Source organism: Lathamus discolor, chromosome 6, assembly GCF_037157495.1.
Source record: "Lathamus discolor isolate bLatDis1 chromosome 6, bLatDis1.hap1, whole genome shotgun sequence".
Classification (NCBI taxonomy): Eukaryota; Metazoa; Chordata; class Aves; order Psittaciformes; family Psittacidae; genus Lathamus; species Lathamus discolor.
Genome location: NC_088889.1, coordinates 83,181,617 through 83,197,488, shown reverse-complemented (window position 1 = coordinate 83,197,488; position 15,872 = coordinate 83,181,617). Strand labels below are relative to the sequence as shown.

The following is a 15,872-nucleotide window of genomic DNA, read 5'->3' as shown; positions in this document are numbered from 1 at the left end:
TGGGCCTTGAAGTTTCCAGGACTGGAAACGTAGCTAATATATACTGTGCTAGACCTCTGCAAAAAATTGTATGGTAGGACACTATTGCTGCTACAATGTCAGGGGTGTTGGGGTTTGATAAGTCGCTAATTTTTCAGGGATTTGTGGTAAAATGTGATCAGAACTGAAACTCTGTTTAAGAATTTTATACTGTTTCTACAAATTGTGCCTTAAGAAGAGGGAGAGGGAAGAAGGTGCGGTTTTACGTGTTTCTAACTCACTGCTCTTGAAACCAAAGCAAAAGAGAGACATATGTCAGTATTTCAAAATACTGCATAGAAGAAAATAGGGCATGGGTTTGAAATCGGATTTCTAAATGTTTTCAGAGGAGAGACTTAGGTGTTTATTTTGCTCTGAAATTGCAAGTGCAGTTGAACACTGGATAATTTCACACAAGGGGTCGGAGAAAACAGCTGATAAAAGAACTCTGAATAAACACTGGGAGTTGGAAGAGACCACCATGCAGGCCAGCGAGTGGGGATGGCCATTGCTCAGGTACCAGCCTCATTGCTGTGGAGTGCCTTTTTTGTTGTTTCAGTGTGTTAAGGCGTTGTTACTTGTATTTTGTTCTTGTACAAACATCCTGACTACTGTTCTCTTTGTTCTAAACTGTGAATAATAAGAGATAAAGTTATAGTTTGGAAATACAGCCTTCGGAAACTTACGTGTCAGTACCCTTCAGGTTCACATTTCTTCTCACTTAAACGAACTACAGGAGCTGTGTGGTTTTGAGAGAACGGTATTTCCAAGTAGACCGCTACCTGTCCTTTATGTATAGATTGTGCTTAAGCACTTTCCGTACGGGGTTGCGTTCCAGCTTTTAAATTTGCAGTAGTACACTGTTAGTTAACACGTGAGAGGCTGTTCTGTTTATAGCATGTATTGGAATGTTTTCTGTCTTCGTTTTCAAGACATTTTATCGTTAAATAGTTATTTATTGGACGTTAATGTCTGATGTTGTTCAGGTTTGCTCTGGCTGCGGGTGCGCCCTCGGACCGTCCGCCTCGGCCGGCACCTCCACTCCTCTAGGGGCGCCTGACCCGCCGCGGCCTGTCGGGAGGCGGCCTGCCCCCGTTGCCATGGCAGCCAGGAGACGCCGGCCCTGACTGACAGCTCCGCCCTCCAGGGCGGCCGCGCTGGGGAGCGAATGGGAATCGCGATAGGGCGGGATGGGGGCAGGGAGCGGCCCGCGGTGATGACGTGCGGCGCTGCGACGCGCCGGCGCTCAGCGGGATGGCGGTGGCCGCTGCCCGGGGTGCTCCGGCTGCGCGGCGCTGGCTGGGGCGGTGCTGGCCGCTGTGCTGCGGGGCGGGTATGGGCTGTGCTGGGCTGGGCTGCTGCGCCTGGCCGAGCACCCCCGCCACGTCGGGGTGCCGCCTCAGGCTGCCCGGCCCCGCCGAGCTCTCCTCACCGTTGTCTCTCCGGCAGGTCCGCGGGGCCGATGGGCTCTGCCCGCCGGCGGCGGGGCCCTCCGGCTGTGCAGCACGAGGATGAGCCTGAAGGGCATCAACAGGCCCGTCGTAGACCGCATCATCCGGGTGGACCACGCCGGGGAGTACGGGGCAAACCGCATTTACGCGGGGCAGATGGCCGTCCTGGGGAGATCGAGCGTGGGACCCATTATCCGGGTTAGTGGACCTAAGAGCGAGCGCTGCTCTTGTGTTTAATTTGCATGCGGTTACCAGCGGACGGCTGAAGTTGAAAAGTGGCAGTTTTGCGGTAAGATAGCTGTCCATCTTATAAACACTTTCGGGCATGCAGCTTATGAAGAGTGGTGGGATCACTTGATAAGGGAGTTGCAATACTTTCAGCTACTTTAGTGTTGTCACAAAGACTTACTTTGTAAATGTGTTTTGTGTTGTCCTTTTGTGACTATCCTTATCTGGCCTTCTTAACCATTAACTCTTTGTAATGTGATTAGTGCTACCTCTGCAATCAAAGTGTAAGTGGCCCAAGCCATTTTGTTTTTCTTTGTGTATTAGTTTTATTGGAAATGCTTAGCTTTCCTGGTTTTACTCTTCACTGTGATCTGGTTCTTTTCCAGCAAATGTGGAATCAAGAAAAAGACCACCTGAAAAAGTTCAATGAGCTAATGGTTGCATACAGAGTTCGACCTACTGTCTTACTGCCTTTTTGGAATGTAGCAGGTTTTGTTTTGGGTGAGTTTGTGTTGCTGTTGTTATTTTGTGAAGTCTTCAGATGTGTAAATTGTTTGCACTGCTTCAGCTTTCAGTGTTCTCATATGTTCGGTACCACAATCACAGGGGCTGGAAGTGCTTTGCTTGGGAAGAAAGGAGCAATGGCTTGCACAGTGGCAGTGGAAGAGAGTATATCAGATCACTACAATAACCAGATCCGAACACTTGTGGAAGAAGATCCAGAAAAGTACAAAGAACTATTACAGGTATTTAAGTATGACTTAGAAGTAATTTAGCAAATTCATTAAGTTATCTCTTGTGACTTTAGTCTTTAAAAATAATATGTTCATGGAGTTTACAGTAGATCTCTGTTTGTTCTATCACTTAGAATACTGATGGCAACAGAAACTTTTAAGTTAAAGGGATGTTTTATCCTTCAGCAGCATTAAATTTATCAAGCCCCAAAATTAAAATGTATCTTGGATTAGCTTCAGCATAGTTTCAGTAATTCAGCATTTCCCTTTTATTGGTGGAACCATGCTTTAATTTTGCTTAATTTTAGTTGAACAGAAGGGTTTAGAGGGGAAACAAAAGGAGAAAATAAGATTGTGTTGTAACATTTTGCTTATAATGGCTGTGATTATACAGTTAGGATAGAATATTTCAGTTGGAAGGGTCATATAGTGATCATCTAGTCCAAATCTGACCAAATCAGGGCTGACCAAAATCTAAAGCATGTTATTAAAGGCATTGTCCAAATGCCCCTTAAACACTGACAGACTTGGGGCATTGACTACCTCTAGGAAGCCAGTTCCAATGTTTGACCACTCTCTTGGTAAAGAAATGCTTCCTACTGCCCAGTCTGAACCTCCCCTTTGAACCGTTCCCATGTATCCTGTCACTCGATCCCAGGGAGAAGAGCTCAGCACCTCCCTCACTTCCCCTCTTCAGGCAGATGTGAAGAGCAGCGAGGTCACTCCTCAGCCTCCTTTTTTCCAAACTAGACCAGCCCAGAGTCTGTAGCTGCTCCTCACAGGACATGGCTTCCGGTCCTTTCACCAGCTTTGCTGTCCAGCTCTCAATGCAGTCAAGCACCTTCACATCCTTAATCTGTGAGGCCCAGAACCACACACAGTACTCTAGGTGAGGCCGTACCAACACTGAGCACAGCAGGTTAATCCCCTCTTTTGAGCAGCTGTGTTTGATGCAGCCCAGGATGTGGTTTGCTCTCCTGGCTGCCAGGGCATGCTGTTGTCTCACATTGAGCCAGCTGTTGACCAGCGCACCCCATTCACATTGTAGCCTTGAATACTGTTCAGAGCATGTAAGGAGCTAATATTTGTAAGCTCTGCAAGGAAATTATTTCCCAAGTATTTTAGGGATCAAATTAGGCCTCATTCTTTTAGGGTGTTTGTGGGAGACTGACCTGTTTCCACATGTAGCACGTTGAGCTCATTTGCGCTGTTTGCAGGAGTTTGCTTTAGGGTCCACAAGTTCATTTCCAACTTTGCTGACTATTTGTACGTTCGGTTGTGTATAGCTAAACATGTAGCCAAATCTGGTTACTCCAAACTGTCTTCTTGTTATAGAAATAGTACCCAGATTCTGCTGACGTGCGCAGCCTTGTGCACGTTTCCCTTAAAAAATACTGCCACTGAAAACAAAGGCAATAACCTGAGAGGGCACAAACTGAACAGAAAAGTGCAGCAGCAGAGGATTATTCACAGTGACAGTATGAGGAGGACCAGTGATGAAACCAAAAGCAACGCACATCTGTTGAGTAGGGACAGTGCTTGCGTGTCTGTAAATTAAAGTTAAGCACTTTAAGCAATCACAGTGATGCAGGCACCTTGAGGGAAAATTCTTTAAACCTTTTTGCCCAGTTGGAAAATAAAAACAGGAAAAAGAGTGTTATTTAGAGTATGATAGAATGGACAGAAGCCCTGTTGGCTTACAGGGAAATAATAGAATTCCTGGCAAGGCAGGGACCTTAATTTCATTATCTTAATTGTCAGAGTAATTTGTATGTGTGAAACTACTGTAACAAGTTACTACAAGTATAGATTTTCTTGAGACAGTGAAAAAGTGATATATTAAACCAGCAGCTAGGTTTGTAAAGACCTTTTTTTTTGAGAATATTAAAAGATCTTTAGGTTTGGGGAATGCTGTAAATAATTCCCTTCTTGCTGGATTGGAGATACAGGTCTTTGAGAAGTTTTGAGATACCTGAACCTCAGATGCCTGCAATGGTCAACAACATACAGTTTTGTATTCTGGCTGCCTTGACTTCTCTGTGAAGCAGGTTTACTAATTAACTGCTATTTTTAAAGATAATAAAGCAGTTTCGGGATGATGAACGGGAGCACCATGACATTGGGATTGAGCACGATGCAGAAGCAGTAAGTACAATGTTAACTAATTGGCGCTGTTAGCAAGGGTGCAGGTGTAATATTCTCGTTTTCCTCACCTAGTGACTGTGGTGTAGGTTGTTACTTGAGAAATAGCAAATAAGGCACTTGATACTCTTTCCCAAAGATAAAGATAAGAAAGCACTGCATGTTACAGCATTCTAGAGCAGAATTGAACCTGTTGGAACTCATGTCAAGTGTTCAAGTGATTGTGTTTTCTTGAGAGGTGTCCTCTGCACAATTTTTAATTTAATGTTTAGATTAAATATTTTAGAGGATAAGGCTAATAAGTGCTATCCATACAGCTGGGAACTTGAGGCATCATCTTGGTAGATTAACACAGCCATGTTAGGAAGTGTGAAATGCTGAACTAAATTCTGTGCTTCCTTGAATACTGTATGAGGAATGTGTGACTTCTCCCCTCTTTTTCTTTTGACTTATATTTGTGGAGAAATGGAAACATTTTGCAAAGTCGATAGTTTTTAATTTGGTTTTCTCTAGGGTAGATTAGACAACAAACACAGGTGGCTTTTGGTGGGGGTTTTTTGTGTGTTTTTGCTTTGTTTTGGGGTTTGTTTTTTCAAATGATGCTTACTATTCCTTACCACAGTGTGGTTCAAACAGAACACTTCATCAGATGTATTTAATCTTTTATTCTTTGTTTTACAGGCACCAGCTTATTCAGTTTTGAAGACAGCTATACAACTTGGATGCAAAGCTGCAATTTTTTTATCAGAAAGAATTTAGTTCTATTTTCTATGATGGCAATAAACTGTGACACAAAAGTGTATGCAAACTGTGGAGGACTAATAGTTATTTTATACAGCCTTTTAAGGTTTTCTTCACTGAGCATCTGATTGAGCCATCCTTTGTCACATCAAGTACCTGTGCAAAAGGTATCAATGTTAAAGTCGGTTGAGGGAAGATGGCAGAATTGGGTCTGTATGAACTAAACCTCCTTATTGAGATACTGTTCACAAGGTGGCAGCAAAATACGTATGTATATACATGACTTACATCTATAATATGTGTGTGTGTGTATACACACATCAAAATGATAAATAGGTTCTCTGTTGCCTCTAAATTTATATGTACTTGAAATAAGCTGGAGCTCATTCAGCTCATTTTAAAGTGATTAATACTGGTTAAGTAGGATATTTCTGAGTTGTATTTTCAGGGTAAGTGAAGTACTAGTAAGCATTTCTTTTCAGTCTGTCTTGAATAAAGGTTGGTATTATCAAATTTTAATTTGAAGAAGCGTTTTATTATTTTGCGCCTTTTTTCAGGCTTAATTGTTTATATCCTTCGGGGTTGTTGTGGGATTTTGCTGTTGGTGGATGTTTTTGTTTGTGTTTTTGTTTGCTTTCTTTTCATTCTCTGTGTGTGTGTGTAAGGAGTTGATTCCTGATACAAAGCTGGTGGAGAAAGCCACTCGGAGCACGTGTGGAGTTGCACTTAATACTCTGATAGAGCTTTCAAGTTTATCCCACTTTGTCTCTAGTCTTCAGTGGCTCTTGAATAGAGATGTGCTTGCTTCCTCGACGTTCACACAATTTCCCCACACTTTCTGCTGGCATCCTGGAATGGAGCAATAGAAATAAAACCAAGTTGTGCATAGTTGTTCTGTTAAGTGCTGATTGGAGATGTTAAAAGTACAGTGATGAAATGAGGATATCTTGGAACTTCTAGGGATGAAAGGGATTTCATGCAAGATTGCATCTCTTGTTCCTTTGTCTTAAGAACATCCTGACCATTCTTTTGCTATTGCATTGTTATGGAAACAGTATAACTTGCCAAATGCATACAGATGATACAGAAGATGCTGATAGGTTGATACAGACATTTAAAGTCCCTGTGAGAGACTTTCATTTTTATAGCTGAGAAACATTATCTCCTGACTGTGTGGTAAGGGAAGGAAGCCATGTAACTAAAGTTGTGGGTCACATAGAAGGCACATATCTGTACTTTTGCCCTTATATCTGTGCTTCTAAAACTTTTAGGAGATGCAGCTTATTCAGCTGCCAAAAGCAAATGTTGGGGTTTTTTCCAGTTTTACGGATTTTCCAATTTCTACATGTTTGTGGGTTTGGTTTGGTTTGGTTTCTTATTAAGAATAGCTAAGCTTGATCAGGGAGCAGAATTGCTTGCATCTTGTTTTCTCATTAAAAGCTATGATCTGTGATGTATTAAAGTCAGTATTTCCTGGTCCAAGGAATGAGTATACCAAATTGAACTGGTCAGCTATGGATGTGGGACGTAATGGATATAAACTTACTTGAAAAGGAAACAATTGGAAATCAAGAAATGAAATAGTAGCAAGTGTTGCCCATTACTGTCATGAGGAATGGGGCCACCATTGCCAGTCTTGACTTTTACCTTCTATGGCAAAACTAGAGTTATATTTGGGCCATTTAAGTAATTTGATAAAGTTTTGCTGTGTGCTGGTTCCAGCTCTGTTGTGCTGGCCAAATGCTGTGAACTGACTGTAGCTGCTTTGAGATCATAGGAGGATAAGAAGTGCAGAGTTGCCACCAGGACTCTTAAGACCTGTGGGAGCATCTCAAGACCAAGCATCTGGGAGCTTGGTGAAGCTTCAGACAGCATTTAATCCAGGTACATCTGAGTCTACCTTTTTCACTAGCCCCGTTAGCATTTGTAGGTACTGACTGGTGTGTAATTTGACATGAAAGACTTTCTAAGATGGATTATTTACCCTTTTTTTGTGAAGGAGCTTAGACTAAATCTTAGTGTAGACGCTCCTGCTCTGTGTGATTTATTATGACTGACTTTGTACCTTCTTTAATTTCTGTCACACTGTTGCAAATGTGGCCTGGTTATACTCAAACTACTGATATTATTTACATTGTCCAAACAAAGTAGCATTTGGGATGTGGAAAATTTAGGTAATATAGGGAAGAGAGGAATTAGAACAAAAGATTGGTTCATTAAAGTGGTGTTGAAAGAACATGCCGTGCAGCCGTGTAAGTCAAGGACTTTCATAATTGAGTCAAAAGAAGAAAAGATTGCTTGATGAATCGTCCATTGTAAAGTCTTTAATAACAGGGGCAGCATGGGCCAGCATCTTTTGTAAGTCATTTATGAGAGCTGGGGAGGGAGGGGCACAATAAGTTTTGACTCAAAGCTGGAAGTTGCACACCCACACATACAATGGTCTTGTGATATAAACTGGAAACCGAGCCAAACAGTTCCCTGGTCTCTTAGCCATTACATCAGGGCTGAATACTGGACAAGGCATCTGTAGGGCTTTCCTAGAGACATGGCACTCAGCTGAAGGCTGGTGTTTTCCAAGGCAGTAGTTACAGAGACAGAGGCTCTCTGAAGATGTCTGTGATGGTGTTCAACACTTGTGAGGTTTGCTGCTGACATAGAGAAGCATTCATGTGGTCCTTCATCCAAGACGTGGGTGGCCTGCGAGACCATTGCACACTGCTCACTTGGGGCAACAACATTTAAGAGACAAATCCCATTTTTAATGCATTTAGTTTGGCCAAAGGCTGGGAGCATCAAATACCAGGAAGTCACAGTGTGAGTTCACTGTGTTTGGCCATATCTGCAGTCACTGTGAGAGTGCTCACAGTGAGTTCTTTGTCCTCAGCAGCTGAAAACATCCTGCACATTTGAGTAGGCCATCAGACGGTAATACTGACTCTAGTTGTGAGTGTAAAATATGAGTCAGGAGAACAACTCTGCTTTATGCTCCCAAGCAGGATTTGTTCCTTCTTTTTACTGGAGCAGCATATTTGTGCCCATCCATTAAAGTGTGGATGAGCTGTTCTTCTGTCACTTCCAATGGCATTTCCCTGCTCACTGGCATTATTCTTTTATTTTTGGTGGTTTACATAGAAAACTGAGTTGCTTTTCATTTTCCTCATGCAAAAGGCACTTATTTCTTTTTTGTTTGAAAAATTGCTTCAGGTTTTGAAAGACTACAAAAGGTGGTAGAAGGTTACAAAAGGACTAGAGATGCTTAAGTGCTGTACAGAACTTCTATTGTACAGCTGCTGCAAGGCTGTACTTTCATGTTATTTTGAGGCAGAACTAAAGCTGACTGCCATCCTGGCAGGGGTTAATGGCAGGCGGAGGCCAAAGCATATGGCTTATACAAGTCTGTTATCAGAGCGATTCTCGATGAACTCTGGTCATGTTGACAGAGGAAAAGGCACTTGGATCTGATAGAGAGGCTGTGAAATGCTGCATTTTCAAAACAGGGAGTGGGGAAGATGACAGGGTCTTCAGTGTGCCTTTAAGCTTTGGGACTTCATTTTGAACTATGAGATAAGCATTTAATTTGGGTGTTGTAACATGCAGCAGGGTGAAATCCTTCCCCTCAGAGTAATCAGGGCTTCTAATTCCTGTGATAACCAAGGGCTTAATCCTTCTTCTTCTCTCCAGAAAGAGACTATTTTTCAGTGAGGAGGAGCAGAGGGTATCCATCTGTGTGTTCATAGGGCTGTAGGACTGTTACCTGCTCCTTGATCAGCATCTCATCTCTTACTGTTTTCTCCTGCAATCAGTGCTGAGGATGATCTGCTCCCTATTCTCCAAAGCTGCTCTGAGTCAGAGATTAAGGTAATGACAGTGCTTGGAGGTGAGTGACATGGCCAGATGGCTCAGTCCTTGTGCTGAGCACTGGGGCTTTTTCTGATGCTCTGACAGCTCTGAAGCAGGATCTCTGAGCTATCTGCACTAGCTCAGGAGGAGGAAAAGCCAGCAAATGAAAGCAAAAGGGCAACAGTAGCTCTTTGTCTCACAAAGCAAGAAGGCTGGTTATGAAAATTTGAAATGTCTCGGAAGATCCGTGGCCTCTCAGTAAGAACTCTAGAAAGCTAACCAGGATGGCAAGGTGCATCTGATGCCATGGTGGTGTAGGTCCTACTGTGCCAGTACGTGTTTCAGCCTCGTGCTGCTGCAACTGGGCTAGACAAATCCCCATGGCTGTGATTAATGTGATGATGCTGACATAAGCTAAATAGTCTTTTTACAAAGGCATATACTGAGAGGATAGGGGGTAATGGCTTTAAACTGACAGAAGGGATATTTAGATTCGATATTAGGAAGGAGTTCTTCCCTGTGAAGGGTGGTGAGGCCCTGGCACAGGTTGCCCACAGAAGCTGTAGCTGCCCCATCCCTAGCAGTGTTCAAAGCCAGGGGGGTTTAAACTAGATGATCTTTAAGGTCCCTTCCAATGCAAACCACTCTATGACATGCCACAGGGATGTAAAATGGGATTCATAAGATTGTTTGGCAGAGAGCTGTATCGTTGTCTGAGCTGATATATATTAAGGATAGAAAATAGATCTAATGGTCTTAATCTTTGACTGGAGTAAATCTGTGTGGCTCACTCAAGCATAATGAGCTAGGTTGCTATAAATCGACTGAGGATATTCCATACAATATCTATGCTGGTCGTGATGTAGACTGTATAAGTCTTTTTTTATCTTAGCATTTTTTAGCATTTAATCTGCACAGTCCCTTATGTCTGCTTTGTTTCTTTACTTTAGGGAAGATAAAATTTCAAATGGTGTGTCAGTCATTTTTTTGTCACTGGCGTCAAAGTTGTGGCGCGTCACTTGCATTGAATTCTGCACATCTTTTCAGCTTGGGAAGCTTAAAGGGATAAGTCAAAAATACTGGCCAGTTTAAAGGAGGAATGTGTATGATAAAGGAGGAAACTGTTTCTAGGTACCGTTTTTCTATTTGTTAATTCAGTTTCCCCAGAGTGGCTGAGATGAAAAATCTGGGTAGATTTAGGAGAATGGCAGCAGTTGAACTCCCAGAGTGGCAGAACTTGTGTTGAAGAAAGCTTGCTGACACTCCTGTTTAGAGTTGTGGGGCTGAACTAAGGGTGAGCAAATGAATTAATAGTTAATTGAAACAGGTTCAGTGGGTAACAGATCTATAAAACAGCTTGGCTGTCCTAGAAGGAAAATCCCATTTGTTGTCGTTAGGTCCTTTCAATAAACGCAGCTTCCTGTTCACTCCAGGTTTTTGAGAAATACCACCTTATACTGCAGTTTTACAGAGCAGAACCCAGACTGAAGCAGACCAGGGGCTCATACCTCTGTGTCCAGAAATAGAGCTTATGGCAGCAGCATCATTTCATCATGTTAAGATGCAGATTAATACAGCTATGCTGATATTAATAAAAGATTATATTTTTGGTGCCAAATAACTTTATTTCACAAATTAAGGCCATGACACTGTCCTTTACTCGTGCTTGTTCTTAACTGGAAGTAACCTGTGTTCTGATGGAAAACCAGGAATCACACAACATTTCTTGGAAGGGAGCTCTGGAGGTCATCTTGTCCAACCTCCCACTGGAGGCAGGACTGCAGCCAGCACAAAAGCAGGTCAGTTGTGATTTTTACCTAGCCTGGTGATGAAAACCTCCAAGGACAGACATTCCACAGTCCTTACGGACAGCCTGTTCTGGTACTGCATTACCTCACCTGTGATGTTTCTGGTTGGTTTGTCTTTCCTGATATCCATCCTGAACCTTACGACATTCTTGCTGCTGCTTGTGATGTTATGTGGTACCATGGAGAAGAGTTTGGCTCCACCATTTTGGTAAATACTCTTTAAGTAGTTTTAGGCAACTGTTGAATCACTTAGTTCTGAACATCCCAGCATGCATGTCCTCTACTGAGCCTTGTGCTGAAGAGCAACCTGGGAGGCGGTGAGTAAAGCAGTGGAATACAGGGCATAGATTGGGGTGCACACCTCTCTTCCTCTGCATGGCTGTGCTGTTCCTGCTGCGTTTCCACTGCAGTCATGGCTTTCACAGCAACAGGCACCTCATGGTAGGACTGTGTCCCCAGAAAAGAGGAAGCAGAGCTGCAGCTCTCCTTACAATGTCTAGTTCCTGAACTGGCCCAGAGGAGAGAGACGTATCTAGTGACCGCCTTGGCAGCCTCATCATTTGTTTTGGATTCCAGGCTTCATATGAATGCCTGAAGCAGTCTTCTTTCACTGCAGGTATTTTCTACCCAACTGTTTGCATGTCAGTGATTTGGTGTTTAATTTTACCTGTGCCTAGGACAGATGGGTTTATTGACTTGATGGTAGAGATGGACATCTGTAGACCAAGGTATCAACAAAAGCAAGTCATAAACACACAGTAGGAGTTTTTGCTATTTAAAATCTCTTTTCAGGACTGCAGAATAAAAAGATCATTTATGGCACTAGGAGGTGCTTTTCTGTTTTCTTTGTGGCCACTGGCCAGCCACCTGCCAGGGACTGCTCTGGCTAGAGCAGAGACACCAGTGGGTGGTGGAGATTTGGTTTTTGTGGTGCGTTTTGAAAGCAAGCTCTGCCAGCTGCATTTTAGCAAGCTGTCATGAATTTCTCTCAAGTTTGTGGTCTGAGGACAGCTGTATAGTCAGAGGCTGCTGACTGTGTATGCAAATTGATAAAACATTTAGTGGAGTGAAAAGCATTTGCTCATAGGAGCAGACAGACAATGCCAAGGCAGGTAACTCAAGCCTGTTGATTTTTGTTGCTATCTCTGGATTAAAGTCAATTTCCTCTTTAAACTGTAGCCTATGTCTAATTTCAGGTTGTCTCTCATCTTGCTGATAGATTGTTTCTTGCCTCCTCTGGGGGCAGAGACACACTCTAGAGATGGCACTCACCTTCTGAGGAAGGAGAACACACAACTTGTTTTCCCAGGACTAGTGCTGAAATACTGGAACACAGCGGGGCCTCTTCTCTCCAGATTTCATCCCAAGTCTCCCCACGCCGATGGCTGTGGATCCCAAGGCAGGTACAGCAAACTCCCACTTTCCTCTCAGGAGTAACTCTATCATGTTTTAACAAATGTCTCTACTAGCCCATGGCATTCCCATGGGAAGGGGCTTTGCTTTAGGGCTGGATTAAGAGAAGGCTACTGGGTGCAAGTCTGCTAGAGTGGTACGTTTTTGCTTAATTGTAAGCGCAAGAGCAACAGGGATAATTGGATGCTTAAGGCTAAACTTGTTCTGAGGCTTTAGTGGCTTGCCTGTGGCCACCTAGCAAGTCTGTGGCAGAATTACATTGGGAATACAATTCGAGCGGAGTTGAACCTCCCAGGTGTCTGTACTAACAATACAACAGTCCTGATATCTGGCAAAAAGGCACAGACTATGCTGCTTTTATGTGTTTTTATGCGGCAAAAGAACAGCATCAGGACTTAAAATCACTGGAGGATTGTTCTAACTTCTAATGGCTCAATTCCAGCCCTGACCTGAAAAGCTAGTGACTGATGAGGAGCTGTCTCCCACATCTCATCTTGTCAGCCTTCATTACTCTGGCAAACTTTGGCAGGAAAAATAGAGTTTAATTGAAGACTTCAGAGGTGGCTGAAATGTTGTGATTTAGAATAAAGAAAACCCAACAAAAAATTGTCCACTTTTGAATTCCTCCCACCCAAATATCCAGCAATACTTGCTAATGAGAAATAATTATCTCTCAATTTTAAGTGATACAAGTGCTATTGTTTACACAAAATATGAGAATCTAGCAAGACATCAGGCGTATGTTTAGAGGGATAATGCATGAGAAATCAGTTCTCCTCAGGCAGCTGAGCCTTACAAAGGGAGATGACAGTTACATGTGTTTATAGACAGACTCTAGAGCTGGCTGTATTTGCTTATCATTTGTTACAAATGTGGAGGCTTGCCTCACAAAGTACTAGTACAGCATGAGCTGGAACATTTGCTGCTCTCCAACACATGTGGCACAAATCCCAGCGCTCACTGGATCTTTCAGGTTGGTGACCAGCAGGAGGATTTATCCTGGTAAGCTGGTATGAGTAACCTTGAGTCTTCCCATGGATTGTTGCCTAATCTGTGGGAAAATTCCAAATGGAGCAGGCAGAGTATGGCTTGGATTTTAGCTTGCATCGCTGGTAATTCATAGCTGCTGAAGCAGCCATCTGGACCTACCTGATACGTTGGATGTTGCAAAAGTGTTGGGATGTAAATGCTTACTGAAGCTTGCTGAAGCTCCTGCTTTGAAGTGACCTGTAGAGTGACCTGATAGTTCAATATTTCTTTGCAGTTGACTCGTCGTTCTCCACAGACTTGGAATTCAAACAAAATTCCCTCCTCACTCGCAGTGGTGAAAGCACGGTGTCTTGGTTTTAGTGACTTTCCTGTTAACGAGAAAATTCATGGTTGTATTTTTCCTTCTTTTTATCTTCCCTGTACTTACCAAAATACATGTGATACTGATACAACAGTTGGGTTTAGAGGGTGGGTTACAATACACCCTCTATGTGTAATCTTGTACTGAGTACTTATTCCAGGCTGAGCTTCAGAGAGGTAAGAATAATCAGCAGAACTCTCATACACTTGTCTTTCTGATTTGCCTGAATCAAAACAAAACCCCCCAAAACAACCAACCAGTGAAAAACACCCAACCAAACAAAATACCCCCAAAACCTCCAAATCCCAAACATTTCACTTACAGTCTCACCATCACAGCCAAGAGAAACTAATAGAACAGATTACATACATGAGTTGCATGTGTTAGGTACGGAGATGTAGCATAAAGCCGATTTCCTAGAGAATATTCCTCTGCACTGCAAAACCAATGATAAATTTTGCTGCATTTGGCAACTATTATGCCACACTCTGCTCTTACTCAGTGTTCACCCTGTTCATTTTAGGCAACTCATTCCTTGGCTCTCCCACATACCAAGATATTAATCTCATTCTCATGCAAACACTTAACAATCTGAAACTGCTACTTGATTCAGTAGCTGGTTCTGTTTGCTGTTAAGGATGAAGAATTCAAAGTGGATCAAAGTCCATCTGGTCTGTGGACCTCTGCTTCTTCCCCTTTGTTTAGACTTTGATGCTGTGAAGTTTCAAAAGTCATAGCCACCATGCATCTGTATTTGCCTTAAATCAAGTAACTTCTTTAATGGATTTTAGGTGTTTCATTTTTCTTTGCTTTGCTGGGCATAAGTTGGGTCTTATTTTTCTGCAGGCTTTGCTTTTCTTGGCTTCTAACATAACTTTATAAGGTGTTCCTGATTTGAATCACTAGGTCACCGGGCAAGTCCAGCTGTGGCCCCTATCCAGCAGTGCTCTGCTTCAAGGGGTTACAAAGAGATTCAATATCTTGAGCTGAAGGTAATGAATTACAAGGGCAAGTGTTATCATGACAATTGATTTTGATCATTGATGGGTGGGTGAAAGTACTATGCAAATGCACATCAGTGCATGCCTCATTAATACGAAGTGTCTCTGTTGAGCTGAGAAATGGGCAATGTGACTTTTATTCAATGTTCACAGAGGTAAGAGCTGCTATAGCCCTCGATCACCAGCAGTTAGAGACGTTCAGGTGTGGACTCCACTACATCTGGGTAGGTGACAAGAGGACAGGCAGGGGCTGTAACATGGCTGTAGTTGGAGTCATTTACATTTAGGAGAGCTGGCAAGACCATTTTACCAGCCACATCTTCAAACCTGCTGGGTGCTTCCTACTGGCCCTCCAAGGATGGAAGGAGCACACAGGCATATTTGTGCCTTTCCTGGACTCTAAGGCTTCCAGCCCTTCTTGGTGAGGTGGTGGCAGATGGCGTGTTCACACTGCTGAGCAGGAGCTGGGTTTCCCTGGAGCAGAGGAGAGGTAGTTTCATGCTGCAATGACCTGCAATGTGGCTGGAGGCCAGGGGAGGACAACTTGGCTGCCATGGAGTTTCCACACACCAGGCCTCCATGCTCTGTTCAGGTATGGTTTGACCTGGATGGCTTGCCTTTGCTGACAGATGAAGATGGGCACTAAAGCTAACTTATGTTTGTTTCTACTCTTCTCTGGTCAATGGACAGGGTTTAAATGGACTTGTTAGGTGGCTGTTTAGGAGATACCTGTGGTTTATACAAATAACTGCCTTCAGTCCTATGTTAATATTTATTTAGTCAGCTAGTCAAGGAGTTACATTAGTGCTGTTGCACATGTGTAGCTGTACATGCAGCACAAACTACAGATGGCTGAGGACACTGGAGGCAAATGGTGTACCAAGAAACCTACTGGTTCAGATTTGCTCCTTCAAAGTATTTGGTGAACAGCTTCAAGTGAGATAAATGTCCAAAAGCCCATGAATGATTCATTAAAACAAGGGAAATAAATCCAATAAAGCATTTTATCATCATGAATAATTCATAGTACTCTACTATGTATAGGAGTGAGATTTAAAATATATTTCCTAGACTTATAATTCATAAACCTGACAAAAAGATGATCTAGAAGAGGGGGTATATTATTTATTCCAGAGCCAAAG

General features: G+C 42.9%; 1 protein-coding gene across 1 annotated transcript; it reads left to right on the top strand.

Annotated features, from left to right (window-relative positions):
* The first annotated feature begins 1,244 nt into the window (after nt 1-1,244).
* Nucleotides 1,245-5,833, top strand: COQ7 (coenzyme Q7, hydroxylase). Its single transcript, XM_065684256.1, has 6 exons — nt 1,245-1,351; nt 1,468-1,667; nt 2,084-2,198; nt 2,304-2,443; nt 4,508-4,576; nt 5,255-5,833. Exons 1-6 carry the CDS (start codon nt 1,273-1,275, stop codon nt 5,330-5,332), a joined length of 681 nt encoding a protein of 226 aa, XP_065540328.1. The 5' UTR covers nt 1,245-1,272; the 3' UTR covers nt 5,333-5,833.
* The last annotated feature ends 10,039 nt before the right edge of the window (nt 5,834-15,872 follow it).

Bases quoted from the DNA above. Each gene is read 5' to 3' on its own strand.
- COQ7 (XM_065684256.1), top strand. From the start codon at position 1,273: ATGGCGGTGGCCGCTGCCCGGGGTGCTCCGGCTGCGCGGCGCTGGCTG. The intron at 1,352-1,467 runs GTATGGGCTGTG...TCTCTCCGGCAG, and splicing joins GCCGCTGTGCTGCGGGGCGG to GTCCGCGGGGCCGATGGGCT. The intron at 2,199-2,303 runs GTGAGTTTGTGT...CCACAATCACAG, and splicing joins TGTAGCAGGTTTTGTTTTGG to GGGCTGGAAGTGCTTTGCTT.